Source organism: Garra rufa, chromosome 19 (genome assembly GCF_049309525.1).
Source record: "Garra rufa chromosome 19, GarRuf1.0, whole genome shotgun sequence".
NCBI lineage: Eukaryota > Metazoa > Chordata > Actinopteri > Cypriniformes > Cyprinidae > Garra > Garra rufa.
Genome location: NC_133379.1, coordinates 26,154,858 through 26,170,915, shown reverse-complemented (window position 1 = coordinate 26,170,915; position 16,058 = coordinate 26,154,858). Strand labels below are relative to the sequence as shown.

General features: G+C 38.2%; 1 protein-coding gene across 1 annotated transcript in view; it reads right to left on the bottom strand.

Annotated features, from left to right (window-relative positions):
* Positions 1-5,285: 5,285 nt before the first annotated feature.
* LOC141292712 (NAD(P) transhydrogenase, mitochondrial-like) overlaps positions 5,286-16,058 on the bottom strand; it is a 62,816-nt gene continuing 52,043 nt past the window's right edge. Inside the window, exons 20-22 of the mRNA XM_073824752.1 lie at positions 9,325-9,443; positions 9,127-9,242; positions 5,286-6,763 (exon numbers count right to left, since the gene is read on the bottom strand). Of these exons, the coding sequence (XP_073680853.1) occupies positions 6,623-6,763; positions 9,127-9,242; positions 9,325-9,443 (376 nt within the window). The 3' untranslated portion in view covers positions 5,286-6,622. The remainder of the gene's footprint in view (positions 6,764-9,126; positions 9,243-9,324; positions 9,444-16,058) is intronic.

Genomic DNA, 16,058 nt, shown 5'->3' with positions numbered 1-16,058 from the left:
ACAGGTTCATTAGTTAAGGTTAGTTAACTACTTTAGTTAACACAAACTAAGAATGTACAATAATGTTAATTTCTAAATTTACCAATGTATTATTAAAATCAAAAGTCGTGCTTGTTAACATAGTTAATGCACTGTGAATACATATGAACTAACAATAAAGGACTGTATTTTTATTAACTAACATTAACAAAGATGAATATACACTGTAATAAATGCATTGTTCATTGTTTATGTTAGTGAGTATATAAACTAACATTACCTAATGGAACCTTATTATAAAGTGTTACCCATTTTTGTTTAAAAATGTCCAAAATCCCAAAACGTTCAGTCAGTTTAAGGTTTAAATTACACTTAGGCTCCTAGATTTTCAACATGGCCTCGAGCATGAAATTCAACAGTACGACTGAAGTGGGTTAATTCAAAGAGACTGTCCTCATAGCACCTTTGCACGTTATATATGTACAGTAGGTGCACTACAAAGTGCTTATAATAATAATAAACCAGTCTGCTATGAAGCGACAACCTGCTATCAGACAGTACATGCATAGTAACATGTAATATCCTCTCCACTTCTAGTATACAATCTCACATACACCCTATTGCTGATAACACTGCTGCCAAATCCTGTGTGCTGTTTACTAAAAGCTCCCTCTGTACAGCAGGCCAGAACTTTTCTGCAAAACCTCAAAAGCATAAAAAAAAAAAACTCTTCGTCTTTGACATTAACGGTTCGTTTTAACTGAAGCTTCACATTCAAGGGAATTTAGACAATAAAAGTATCTTAAAAGGACACTTGAACTGTTTGTGTTTCTTAAATGTCAGGCCTAACAGCGAGGATATGGTACGACGAGGGTTGGACCTTGTCAACATTTATCTTTATTTTAAGAGTGAAATGGCTTGGACGAATGCTTTTAAGAGCGTCTGCACTGCAGCTTGGAGAACGGCGTCTGGAGTTACTGTTTGTGCACGGCCATCTCCTGTGTTTTAAATCAGAGTAATGTTCAGCCAGCCAGATGATGAAAGGGATTTGCATGCGCTGCATCTGGTGCTCTGTGTACTTAAACTGTTAAAAGAGCCAAACAGGTGGAACAGGTGGGCATGATTCAAGACATATAGAGAGATGATCAACTGTTAGACATCCCTTTTATCTGCAGTCACAGTTTCCTTTTGGGGATTAAGATAAGATGCCACCATACAAACAAAGAAAGTCTGTGCACGCATAAAACTTTTTAGCACAACTTGCTAAGGCATGTGTCACTGCTTATTACTGCTCATATTTTAGGCTAAAGATTTGAATGAGGAGAAATGTTAACTTTTTAAATAGCAAATTAATACCCATAGACGTACTGTATATTAATTGAGTATTGATCAGTGAATTACTACCAAGCAACTACATGAAATATCCTACCTAGCCTCTAATCAGGGGTGTTTCTTCCAGGGAGCTTCCTCAAAAATATTGGATGAGGAAAAAAAAAAATTGTAATGCAAAAACACAAACAAAGCCAGTATTACTAAATATACCAATAAAGTGTATAAATCACTTGTTTTTCTAAAGAAACATTGTCCAACAGCGACACCAGCAGGTAAAGTTACAGCGGGAGTCTGCGTCTCTCCCGCCTACCTTGAGACCAATGAGTTTTAACAGATCTCCTAAAGCCGCCATCGCGATATGATTGGATATGACTGGTCATGTTCAACTGTGACTGGTTCATGCGATAAGTCCCGCCTCTTGTGTTCGTGCGCGTTCCGCGTTTGCGAATCAGTCTGACCTAACAATAAAATGGCGTTAACAAGACTAATTTAAAAAGTAAGTAAACAACTTACAACTCAGACATGATCACTTTATGTCATGTCGAAAGTAGACTTGAAATGGCCTGAAACAAACAAATCTGTGGGAGTTTTTAGTGAGTAATCATCTGTGAGCAATATTTACTTAACTTTGATGACTGATGATCCGAAAAATTCACTAATAAAATACATTACTGCCTCGAGTTATTATTTTGGAATAAACGTTTAAAAATGGCTTTAATAAACAGAATATTGATTAAATTGTTAAAGTTAAAATATAAAATAGAATGTTTTTTTCCTGATGGTGTGATGTTTATTTAACTAAGAAAAGTGACTGCCACCACATTAATTTACATTTGATTAAAAAAAAAAAAAAAAATGCCAGAACACCACTGCCACCAATATATTATATGTGACCCTGGACCACAAACCAGTCATAAGGGTCAATTTTTTGAAATTAAGATTTATACTGTACATCATCTGAAAGCTTATATCTTTCCATTGATGATAGAATCTGAGGGGGCAAATATATATATATATATATATATATATATATATATATATATATATATATATATATATATATAGAGAGAGAGAGAGAGAGAGAGAGAGAGAGAGAGAGAAAAATCACCTTTAAAGATTGTCTAAATTAAGTTCTTAGAACATGATCTTTACTTCATATCCTAATGATTTTTGGTATAAAAGAAAAATCTATATTTTTGACCCATACAATGTATTGTTGGCTATTGCTACAAATGTACCCGTGCTACTTGCAACTGGTTTTGCTGTCTGGGTCAAGTTATATATCCAAAGAGCATCTTGAGCATCAATGGATTTGACCTTTTGTTCAAAGAAATTCACATGATCAGTGTCACAAATTTACTTACTTGATTAGGAACTTGATTAATGAACTACAAAAAGTGTAGAATCTAAAATGTCATTAATTCTACATAACTTTTTTAAAGGTCTAAAATCCTACATTAAATTCATTTCCAGGTTTAAATTACATGTAGTCTTCTAGATTTCCAACATAGCAACAGAAAATTAAATTCAAACTTTGGATAGCTTTGGAAATCAAGGTCCATAAACTCTAAAATTCAAAATGTTAAAACACACCATCTGTTCCATTCTACTTTAAAGGAGTAGTTCACTTCCAGAACAAAAATGTACAGATAATGTACTCACCCCCTCACCTTTTTGAGGAAAGCATTTCAGGATTTCTCTCCATATAATGGACTTCTGTGGTGCTCCCGATTTTGAACATCCAAAATACAGTTTAAATGCAGCTTCTAAGGCAGGGGTGTCAAACTCTGTCCCTGGAGGGCCGCAGCCCTGCAGTGTTTTGTTCCAACACACATACTATAGTTTTCAATTAAGCCTAAAGGACTCGATTAGTTGGATCAGGCGTGTTTAATTAGAGTTGCATCTAAACTCTGCAGGGCTGCGTCCCTCCAGGACCGGAGTTTGACACCTGTGTTCTAAGGGCTCTAAACAATCCCAGCCAAGGAAGAAGGGTCTTATCTAGCAAAACAATGTCATTTTCTAAAAAAAAAAAAAAATTACAATGCATTTGCTTTTTAACCTCAAACGCTCATCAGTTTTGTGTGAACTATTCTGTGTTTATGCTTCATAGCAGTTAGGGTATGTCGAAAAACTCCCATCTCTTTCTCCTCCAACTTCAAAATCGTCCTATATTGCTACAAAAGTACCAACCCAGTGTTTACAAAGTGAACATGCAAAGAAGGTCAAATGCCTTTTACAAAAAAAAAAAAAAAGTAAAACAGTGATGTAGAACGATTTTGAAGTTGGAGAAGATGAGATGGAAATGTTTCGACATACCCTAACTGTCATTAACCGGAATACGCAGAGCTAGACAAGACAAGCGTTTGAGGTTAAAAAGTAAATAAATGCAAATTTGTTTTACAAAATAACTGATCATTTCACTAGATAAGACCCTTCTTCCTCGGCTGGGACAATTTAGAGCCCTTTGAAGCTGCATTTAAACGGTTTTTTTATTATATTTAAAACTCGGGGCACCATAGAAGTCCACTACATGAAAAATCCTAAAATGGTTTTCTCAAAAAACAATTTCTTTACGACTGAAGAAAGACATGAACATCTTGGATGACAAGAGGATAAGTACATTATCTGTACATTATTGTTCTGGAAGTGAACTACTCCTTTAATACAGCATTGAGGTCATGCCGTAACATATTGGTCTTCTACCGGTCCCACAGCTTCACGTTCAAGTTTGGTGAACTCTAACCTGCGAATTTGTAACACAGCGAAATGCAAAACTTCACATGAGCCTGCCATTTCGCTCTCCTACATCCGCATGCATATAAATCAGTCAGCTGAATGAAAAGTATAGTGTTGGATTTTGGCATGCAAATGTTCACAATTTGCATGAACAGTTCCAGAGAAACCCAATGATTCCCTTCAAAAAGTTAAATGCACCAAATATTTGTCGAGCATTCAAAATTACTCAAACACTGAAAACTGCAAAGCTTTGGTGTTCTCAGCTGTTTTCTGTCAGAATGACTTTTGGCCTGGTCTTCCTGGTCACCAAATTTTGTATGCATGTGAATGCCAAGAAGTTTCCAGTGAGGACCACTTTGTGAACACATTTTTATGCTGATGGAACTAGATCAGGCTGTATTTGCAATAGAGATGTAGGTTATCAACAAAGGAGCATCAGTGATGATCTCCAAGAATGTAGATTTAGTAACCCAGTCTAGCAGGGGAAAAAAAGCCACATCCTTTGACATCACAAGAGACAAACCACACTGTAATTGTCACAATTGTGGTGAAGGAACACTGTGTGCCTAAGCTAGCTCCAATCATATTTCATCTGGTGTTTTTCAGCACTTTTAGCACTGGAGATAACTCGTAAAGCAATGAAACAGTCATGAAGGCCTATTTAATCTGCTTTCAGCACGGTTAAAGAGAAAAAACGAGCAGAAACATCAGGCACATGCATTAGCGTGACCACAAACATCTACAAGACCCTCCAGGATACTGAAAGGGCTGGAATTAAGAGAGATAAAGCGCATAAAGTGCTGAAACTGATAGACGGAGCAGACATGGAGAACCAAAATTGAATGAACTAGTAATGGCTGGAATGTGTTTTTCCCACTATGTCACAAATGGCCCATATCTTGCCTCAAAATAGCTTGTTTGGACACTTTGAAGCACTTTCCTAACAATCCCTCACCTCTCAAGAGAGATTGGGAGAAGGTGCGTGAAGATACCATCATGTCTGAGTGCCACTTGTTGCAAAGGTGAAAGAACCCACATGGACCTGAGATCAGAGAAAACATCTCCACCCTTAAATGAGAGGGAAAAACTGACAATGGGTAATCACTGTCACTTGTGCGCAGATAGTCCCTCATCAGAAGATGCAAAAGGCTTCTTCAACAGCCCAATCTAGGCATTGTGGCGCCCGCAACACCCAAGACATGCGATATTGAGAAATGAATGACCGTTCGTGCCATCGGTTCTCTTATCAGGATGTTTATTAAGAGGGATGCTCTGTGATACAGTGGAGAGAGAAAAAACATTTCACAGTATGACATTAATTCCTCACCATGGCACAATGAAACATTTGAAGACTCGCCCTCTATTCCCTCCCATGTATTGCGGCAAAGCAGAATTATCAAAGTATTGTTTCTATGCAAGAACCTGTCTATACAAAAAACATCCTGAAGGAGCGGGAGGGAATGCAAACCCGATAAATACTTCCTTTCCCTTGCAGCAACTGATTTCCTAACGCTTGACTTATTTTTCACATAAAACAACCTGAATCGTTGAAATTCAGCATCTAAATTGCGAAGAATATACCACCTTCCTACATCCACGAAACCTACATCCTCGAAGAACAAACTACACGTGCCCCATGCAGCCCAGCTCGAGGCAATCGAGAGGAGTGTAAGAGTGGGGAAGTTAAGGATTGTTTTGGTCGAGTTGAAACTGTGGAGAGGTAGGGTTGTTGTAATGGTCTGTCTTGGTTCCTGCATTTCATAAGATCTACTCCTTTAGGTCCCAGTGGGTAAAGTACAGTACATCTGTTCAAATCCCTGTCAAATACTGCGGAGGATTACTGCTGGGAACAAATTTGGGAGGACAACAGGGCAGATATACCTCACCGCTACAGTGACATTCGCTTGAATTAAGAGTGGTTGGGGAATACAAATCATTTTATGGAGGAGCAACAGGTGTTTGGGATTCTGTGCGTAAATCTTTAGTGATATTAGCTGGGACTTCATCTCAGCAGCGATCCTTCATGCTATTAAGAGAAATTTGGAAAGCTTGGGAATGGTCCTCTGAAGCTGCATCTGAAAAAGTCAATTCCTTATTTGGAACAACACCATATACCACCAGCTGGTCACTTAAATGCACATGGTAAGACAAAAAAGAAAATTAAGCAAGAAAAAGGGAAAAACAACATACAGTTTCGAGTTCATGGCTTTCAAACATATGTTACCGCTACCAAAAAAAAGTTTAGTTTTTAAAAAACAGATTGCTGTGCTATATAAAACCTGATCTATAATACATACTAAACCAGATGATAACTGGTAAGATTGCTTTATTAATGCTAATTAATGAGATTCTGTAATGCTTTTTTTCCCTTTTAAATGGGGGAGCACATTTAATTAACAGAAAAACAAGTTGGAAATACTGAACTACCTGTATCTACAGCAAAATTGAAATGGGCATCAAAGAGCTTGATCCTATTAGTGCTAATTTATATCTAAGGGGTTTATTGGGTTTGTTCGATCTCCTCGTCTCCGTGACTCATCTGGTGCAAAGCAAGGTCAGATCTTCTCTTTCCTCCCTAGCCCTCGCGGACCTTGGCAGACAGAGCATCACAAGTCTTCTTGGCATCTCCCAAAAGCATGGCTGTGTTTGGTTTGTAGAAGATAGGGTTGTCCACAGCGGCGTAGCCAACTCCCAGAGATCTTTTCATCACGATGACCTGGAGGGATGAAAGCAGAGGCTGAAGGTAGCTGGAAAAACTCACATTAAATAAAATTCTGCGCATTCCCTTAAAATTACCAATGGAAAAATCCAGCTAGTATAAACTCTTCGACATTATTCCTGTAATAACATCGCATGCACCTGCACGTGAAATGGCGGAGAACGGTTTTAGGATTCGTACAAGAGGGTGCAAAAAGAACCCATTGCTTCCAACATGTAATGGTTATTTAAGTATCTTCCATTTACAAAATTAAGAGTCATTAGTGTCTTGAACACCAGTTTTTAGGCAGAGCCGTTTCTGGGAAAATCGTCGAGAGCAGCGCTTTGATTGGGAGCATCTGTTTGGGAAGGAGGAACACTTGGTAATTGAATAAGTAAAACCAGAGAGGAGAGCCCTTGCCGCTGGTCTGGCTTTAGTGTTATTCAATACACTGAAAGATATTTGGAACGAAATGACCCTCATCTTGAGACTTCAAAATCAGCAGGCGGATCCTTTTAATATTATCATCTGTCCCTCAAAAGGCCTGCAGATGTTTCAATGCCAGCCAGGTGATGGGAACGGCTTTCAGACACACCCGTCTCCTTGTCTCAAAGTCTCACGTGACCACTTTACCCAGGCTCAGCATCCCCCAGGACAGGACAACATCCTTTTGTTAAATTATTCATAGAGCAGCTGGTTTCATTTGGGCATGAGGTTACACATGAAGGTCTTTAACAAGGCTGGGAGCAATCAGTTGGGTGGATGTTGCAGGAGATTGAGGATAACAAAACCAACGGAGACGATCGGCAGCATCACTACATTCGTAGTTGGTCGAGTTCTCTCGTTGAGACTTGGCTACACATCCAAGTTGCTACAAATAAGGAAGGCTTTGGTTCAAAGTTTTAGCGTTTGCATAAGTCCATATGGAATTATGGAACAGGTTAACAAGCTACACGTAATTACTCGTGGGAGAAGGTCAACGGTTTTGCACATTGGCGAACGTCAAGCCCCAGTACGCCGAGTGATTTCCCTAGAGAAGGTCTGGCCGCAATGGGCCTGTCATGTGGTGAGGCGCACCAGCCCCACATTTTAGGGAAAGTATCGGTCGGATGCTCTGAAATGTCATCATTCCAGAACAAGCGAGTCAGCGCTAATGAAAGCAGCGTGAGGCTGCCTTGCTAGTGATACACCTGGACCGAAGCGTGGTTACAGTGGGAACCAGCTGTGGGGATGGGATGGAGATTTTCATATCGCTCTGGGTGGGAGAATGAGGGATGGTCTGTATTACAGTGCTTGTGGGCAATTCTTGCTATCTTGGGTTTTATTCCAGCTAAGCCACAAAAGTAAAGCCTGATACATATGGAGTACGAAGTATGTCATGTACAGTTTCAGGACAGTAAGGTGTTTTCGAAAGAAGTCTCTTAAGCGTAACAAGACTGGATTTTTTTATTTATTAAAAATATAGTAACAGTCATCATGTGAAAGATTATTTCCAATTTAAAATAACTGTTGTATTTTTATACTTCAAAAGGCATAGTGTTATATATTTTGACTTGTGTACTTGCATTACTTACAAATGTTTCCAAGAATGTTTAATTCCAGAGAAATTTGAACTTTTTTTTTTTATAGACGTTAGACTTGACTTTAGACTCTGACCTAAAATGACTCTCAAGTCCTGACTCGACTTGAGAAAAAGGACTTGTGAATATTTTAAAAGCAACTCAAGTCTTTTTTCCTTCAGAACTTACATAACTTATATTCAAAAGTTGGACTACGTCCGCACCCCAGCATTATTTTAATCTAAAGCCAAACAAGCTCCGTGCGCTTTCTCTTTTAATCTGGACACGCGTCTGCGCCAAATTTAAGAGCTGCAGATGACGCGGTTATTTTAACAACAACAGAAACATGGTGAGCAGCAAAATTATAGATTTTTTTTTTTTTTTCTGCTGTTTTAGTAAAAAAGTAATGTTGCAATCTAGTTATTTTACTTACTATTTATTCATCTGTAGGCTAAGAACATTTCAAAATAATCATGTCATTATAATTGGGAATATTGTTAGATGGCTGGGATAGAACTTAAAACTTTTAAACAGTTGGTTATCTTTCTTTTCTGCTCAAAATGAGAACTTAAAAAAAAAAGCATAAATCATATATTTTATCTATAGCCTATTTAAAAAGGTGACGTTGGAAGGCAGTGCAATGACACGGTCCGTTACTCTACTTAAACTCTTATTTCTCTTGATTTAAACATTCTTGGAAACATTTGGGAGTAATGCAAGTACATAAGTCAACAAAATATAACACTATTCTAGAGGATTTTGGATATTTTAAAATGGAAAAATCTCACACATTGTGCCTTTAACAACTAATAAGATGCTCACCTGCTTGGACTTCCAGACTTCCAAAACAGGCATGCCAGCAATGATGGAGTTGGGGTCCTCCTGGGCCGCAGAGTTGACTGTGTCATTAGCTCCAATAACCAAAACCAGGTCAGTTTCTGAAAAGCGATAATGGAAAGCACAATTATGGATTTTATGTCTACAAATAACACCAAAAAACGTCAAAAATGCATATCATACCAGGGAAGTCGTCATTGATCTCCTCCATCTCCAGCACAACATCATATGGCACACCAGCTTCAGCCAGTAGAACGTTCAGCTGGCCTGGCATACGACCGGCCACAGGGTGGATTCCAAACCTGAACACACACACAGATAACACAGATCACATGACCTCTTAGATCGCCTGATACACATATGGCATCCAAATAAAGCACTTTCCGGTCGTGCAGGATGACTCTTCATACAGCACGAGCTGGAGTCTTTGAACACGGTTACGCAGGAGTGCTTTAGGGTAGGGGTCAGGGTGTTTGCAAGAGGTTAAGAGAGAAGGAAATAAGCAACGGCTGAAGGTATCTTTTTAATGCCAAAGGTAGTAAAGTGCATGAACTCGGGGGAAATGGCTTGAGGAAGACAAGGACCCCCAGGGCACGTGGGCAGCTTTACGACTTCACTGTAAAAACCGAAGATCACAGCCAACAGACTTAGAAGAGACACAGGAAGTGATACGCTTGCCTTTTTTAACCAATGTAATGTTTGTGCTCCATTTTTATTTGAGGTTTAAACTGTTTTCAGGTTCAATTTAACTCACACTACCAAAATGTAACCAATACTAAAATTGTGTGCTTATTTTGACAGAGCATTTATTAAAGACAAGAATTTCATATTTTGTGTAACTCTTTCACGGCTTCTAAAAGAAATAGTAGGAACTTAAAAAAATAAATAAATACAGTCAAACCAAAATGTATAGACACCTCCAACATTACTTACATTATCACATTATATTCACTATAACTTAAAAAATAGTAATAAAATATGACAAGAACTCATGAGTTAAGCTGTGTGAGAACAAATTAATCTTCATAATGTGAGAGAACTTTGATAGAAAGGCACGTAACAAAACATGCTCAGGTCAAAGTGTCAAATCAAATTTTTGGTCCCAAATTTATCAATTTTACCGGGTAGTCAACTGTATGAAGAATTTTTGGGTATAATATGTTACAGTTTACTTTATTTTGCTATCCTCAGTTCATCATAAATTAGCTATAGTGTACTCCACCCACTAATAAAAAATAAAATAAAAAATTATATCTGGTGTCTTAATAATTTTAGGTTTGACTGTAAATATAACATTCCAATCAATCAAAGTAAATAAAAGAAGAAATGTAAGAATACAAAATATATTTAAAATAAAACCCATTTAAAACCCCAAGAGAAAGTTTGGAATTTGTAATAATTAACATATTATAAATATAATTTAAAACAACCTTACAGCTTTCATTAACAGCATTCAATCAGTGAAGCATTAATTATTTTATTAATTATAAAACTAACTACTTAAAAAAAAAAAAAAACACACACACAGAGGGGCTCAAAATTTAATACTTGGGAACTAAAATGGTAGAATCAGCCATTCTTAGAAAACGTTCTCAAGTAGTTTACTTCATAATAAGTACATTTCCAAAGTATTCAGGCCAATTTGTGCAACATATTTATCCCTCTGGTGCTCTTCGGTCACTTCTGACCGAAAAATTTTCTGTTTAGAATTTTTAAAAATCACTGCTTAATCGGAATGACATGAAACTCGGTGACTTTTATGCCATTTGGAATGTCAACACAAAAAAAAATTGAGGGCATGATTCAAGCAGGCTAAGTGGTCGTAAAAAAAATAGTCACACTTGTGCTCTTCGGTCTAAAATGACCGACCATAGGAAATGAATGGGAAATCGACAAAAATACAAATATTCAGAGAATTTTTGTGTGTACAATCTACAAATCCTCCACAATGCTGAAAAAAAGTACACAGCAGTGAAGGGGTGACACTCTAAAACACACCCATTCATAAACACACCCATTCACACACACACGCACACACACACACACACACATTAATATACACACCTCTATTCGGTCACTTTTGACCAAAACATTTTCGGTTTAGAATTTTTCAAAAAATCACAGCTTCAACAGAACAGTACCAAATTCATTGACTTTTATGGCATTTGGAATGTGAACACACATAAAAAAATTAGGGCACGATTAAAAAAAACTAATAATAAAATAAAAACTTGTGCTCTTCGGTCTAAAATGACCGACCATTGGAAATGAATGGGAAATTGACAAAAATACAAATATTCAGAGAATTTTTGTGTGTACAATCTACAAATCCTCCACAATGCTGAAAAAAGTACACAGCAATGAAGGGGTGACACTCTAAAACACACCCATTCACAGACAGACACACACACACACACACACACACACACACACACACACACACACACACTAATATACTCACCTCTATTCGGTCACTTTTGACCAAAACGGTTTTGATTTTTTTTTTTAAATCACAGCTTCATGAGAACACTACCAAATTCAGTGACTTTTATGGACACACATAAAAAATGAGGGCACGATTCCAAAAAAAAAAAAGAAAACTTGTGCTCTTTGGTCAAAAATGACCGACATCAGGAAATGAATGGGAAATCGACAAAAATACAAAAATATACAGAATTTTTCTGTCTCTTTCTGACACATCCACACACACATGCACAAATGAACTGAAACACAGCAAATTGAGAAGATGTAAAATAAAATAAAAATATATGTATAAAAAAATTACATATCCAGAGTGCAAAAGACACACACTCTCTTGCATATACAAAAAAATAACACTTCAAATCATATTTAAAACAAAAAACTATCCCAAACTGGATAATAAATAGTCTTTGAGATTGTTTAAATGTATGTTCAACTATTCCACCTAATAAAAATGCTGAATCAATTGTCTAAAAACAACTAGGCAATTCACAAGCTGCTTTGTAGCTTACTATACAGGCATCAAGTTACACCTGCCATTGCAGATGTTTTTCTCGTTTTTTACCAACAGATGGCGCTAATCTGCCTTCAAAAATTAGTGTTGAATGGCTGAGTCTCTATTTCAACCTGAAATACTGCATTCATTAAAAAAAAATTAAAAAAAAAATTAAATTAAAATTTTTTATTATTCTCAATGGCAAAAAATGGATATTAATTACAGCATAAATATTCATTATTACCACCAAACCCTCTCAAAATTCAAAAGAAAAAAGAAAAAATATTATTAAACAAAAATGAATTGGAATGGTTTTACTGAAAAAATTACAGGATGCGTTACAGGTGTCCGGTCACTTCTGACCGCGAAGAGCACACGTGTGACTGCTAAACGAAGAGCACCAGAGGGTTATACACTATTTGATTTCATATATTTTATTTTGCACTTCTATTGTTTTCTCATCCATTTAAGGCAGCATTTCCAAAAACATTGCTAAAAAATGTAAACTATCAGATGATAGTGGCCAGTGTTTAATCAAAAAAAAAAAAGAAAAGAAAAAAAAGATCATCTCGTGCATGCAGTTGCTTTCCATCAAATCAGACATCTGTTCATCAGTTTCTGTCACGTAAACTCATTTATCAAATAGGGAATGATCGTGGGAACATGTTCAATAATCAACTACGAAGAAATATACTTCAGCGTACAGGCCTTGAAACTTCGAGACATGGAGTTTGTCAATCAACTCTGACGCTGGCTTACATAAGCCGCAGCTGCGTGCACAAAACAGTCGGGTGGACGACGAGTCCAAGCTCGGTTCTACCATCCAAACCAGCCCCACCATCCTGCTATTCTCATTAGCATCGCACCGCGTTAAACCAACACGCGCTCTGAAAATAACCGTGCTTCTTTTCAACCACGACCTTCCAGCCCAGAGGAGATTCAGACTGCTTTCCTGCCCAAACTCACGACTCCTTACAATGAACCGAATCTTTCCAACTCTTCCCCCAAAGCAAAAACTAATGTAACGATCTTATGGAAAGACAGGCAGACTGAAACTTAATAGAAATGATAAGACGACGGGTTACACGGTTTCAGTTCTACCCACTGTCCTCTCGACAAGGCGACATCCCGAGCCAATTATACCAAAGAGAACGAGGGAGAGAGCGGCGGGTGCGCTACCTAATCTGTCCACTCTTTGGCCACCCATCTCCCTTTCTAATCAACTGCAAATGCTCTAATTGGCAGCAGCTGTTGGGCTCTCAGATCAAACGAATGAACAAAAATTACACACGCTTCCGGTCTGCATCTCTCCTCCACAATCACAGTGCCCGCAGCTCTAGAGCGAGAGAGAAAACAGGAATCTAGCTTATGCGACAGATCTGACAAGGTGGCAACTGAATGATATAAGTTGACAATTGACTGTTTAAGTACCCCACAAATTGCATTATGGGAAACGGTACTGAAGCTCACAAGAGAGTGGCAAGGAATGATAATCTAATGCAGCACGCAACTATCTCCATCATCGGCAATGTGCTTTTGAGAAAAGCACGCATGGCTGACCACTTTGTGACCAAGTTGCTGACCAGTACTTCATGTCTTAAGTGTATGAGACGGGTTGGCTGCACATCATGATGTTCTGGGACTGATTAAAAAGCATTTGTGTGAGTGAATGCCTTCATGAAAAATGCTGAGGGAATCTTTAAGTCGCAGATGATGCCGTAATTGGTTCGTATGACTGCCAAGAGTGTGGTGAAACCAGGCTAGTGCCAACAACCACTATCTAGTGGGAACAAGACAACACATGAATTGACACCATCCAGTGAGAGAATAAAAAAGGGGCAAAGGAACAGCTAAAATGGAACCACAATGGTCAGTTGTAGCCTTGTGAAGAGTACATTCAAATCAGATGCCCGTTTACAAAGGACTGCCAACATCTTTGGCCTTTTTGCCAACTATGTGCTACTTAGCATCTTTAAGCTAGGCCCAAAAGTACCTAAAATTGTCCCTACTGAAACATTTGGTGAAGTTTCGGTAGTGACATCACTGTTTTTTAAGGGTGTTATTCCATAAAAGTCAGTTTTTGTGTGTTTAACTTTTCAGAACTGTGCTAGCTAACAATGTGCTGATTAGCATCTTTGAGGTAGGCTCAAAAGCACCTAAAATTGTCACTACCGAAACATTTAGTGAAGTTTCAGTAGTGGCATCATTGATTTTTTGGATGTGATTCCATAAAATTTAGTTATGATGTGTGTACAACTGTTCAGAACTGTGCTAGCTAACCATGCGCTGATTAGCATCTTTAAGCTAGGCCCAAAACTACATAAAACTGTCACTACTGAAACATTTAGTGAAGTTTCAGTAGTGACATTATTGTTTTTTTTAGGATGTTATTCCATAAAATTTAGTTATGTGTGTACAGTCGTGGCCAAAAGTTTTGAGAATGACAAATATTAGTTTTCACAAAGTTTGCTGCTCAACTGCTTTTAGATATTTTTTTCAGTTGTTTCTGTGATGTACTGAAATATAATTACAAGCACTTCATATGTTTCAAAGGCTTTTATCGACAATTACATGACATTTATGCAAAGAGTCAGTATTTGCAGTGTTGGCCCTTCTTTTTCAGGACCTCTGCAATTCGACTGGGCATGCTCTCAATCAACTTCTGGGCCAAATCCTGACTGATAGCAACCCATTCTTTCATAATAACTTCTTGGAGTTTGTCAGAATTGGTGGGTTTTTGTTTGTCCACCCGCCTCTTGAGGATTGACCACAAGTTCTCAATGGGATTAAGATCTGGGGAGTTTCCATGCCATGGACCCAAAATTTCAACGTTTTGGTCCCCGAGCCACTTAGTTATCACTTTTGCCTTATGGCACGGTGCTCCATCGTGCTGGAAAATGCATTGTTCTTCACCAAACTGTTGCTGGATTGTTGGAAAGAAGTTGCTGTTGGAGGGTGTTTTGGTACCATTCTTTATTCATGGCTGTGTTTTTGGGCAAAACTGTGAGTGAGCCCACTCCCTTGGATGAGAAGCAACCCCACACATGAATGGTCTCAGGATGCTTTACTGTTGGCATGACACAGGACTGATGGTAGCGCTCACCTTTTCTTCTCCAGACAAGCCTTTTTCCAGATGCCCCAAACAATAGGAAAGAGGCTTCATCTGAGAATACGACTTTGCCCCAGTCCTTAGCAGTCTATTCGCCATACTTTTTGCAGAAGATCAATCTGTCCCTGATGTTTTTTTTTTTTGGAGAGAAGTGGCTTCTGTACTGCCCTTCTTGACACCAGGCCATCTTCCAAAAGTCTTGGCCTCACTGTGCGTGCAGATGCGCTCACACCTGCCTGCTGCCATTCCTGAGCAAGCTCTGCACTGGTGGCACTCCGATCCCGCAGCTGAATCCTCTTTAGGAGACGATCCTGGTGCTTGCTGGACTTTCTTGGACGCCCTGAAGCCTTCTTAACAAGAATTGAACCTCTTTCCTTGAAGTCCTTGATGATCCTATAAATTGTTGATTTAGGTGCAATCTTAGTAGCCACAATATCCTTGCCTGTGAAGCCATTTCTATGCAATGCAATGATGGCTGCACGCGTTTCTTTGCAGGTCACCATGGTTAACAATGGAAGAACAATGATTTCAAGCATCACCCTCCTTTTAACATGTCAAGTCTGCCATTCTAACCCAATCAGCCTGACATAATGATCTCCAGCCTTGTGCTCGTCAACATTCTCACCTGAGTTAACAAGACGATTACTGAAATGATCTCAGCAGGTCCTTTGATGACAGCAATGAAATGCAGTGGAAAGTTGTTTTCAGGATTAAGTTAATTTTCATGGCAAAGAAGGACTATGAAATTCATCTGATCACTCTTCATAACATTCTGGAGTATATGCAAATTGCTATTATAAAAACTTAAGCAGCAACTTTTCCAATTTCCAA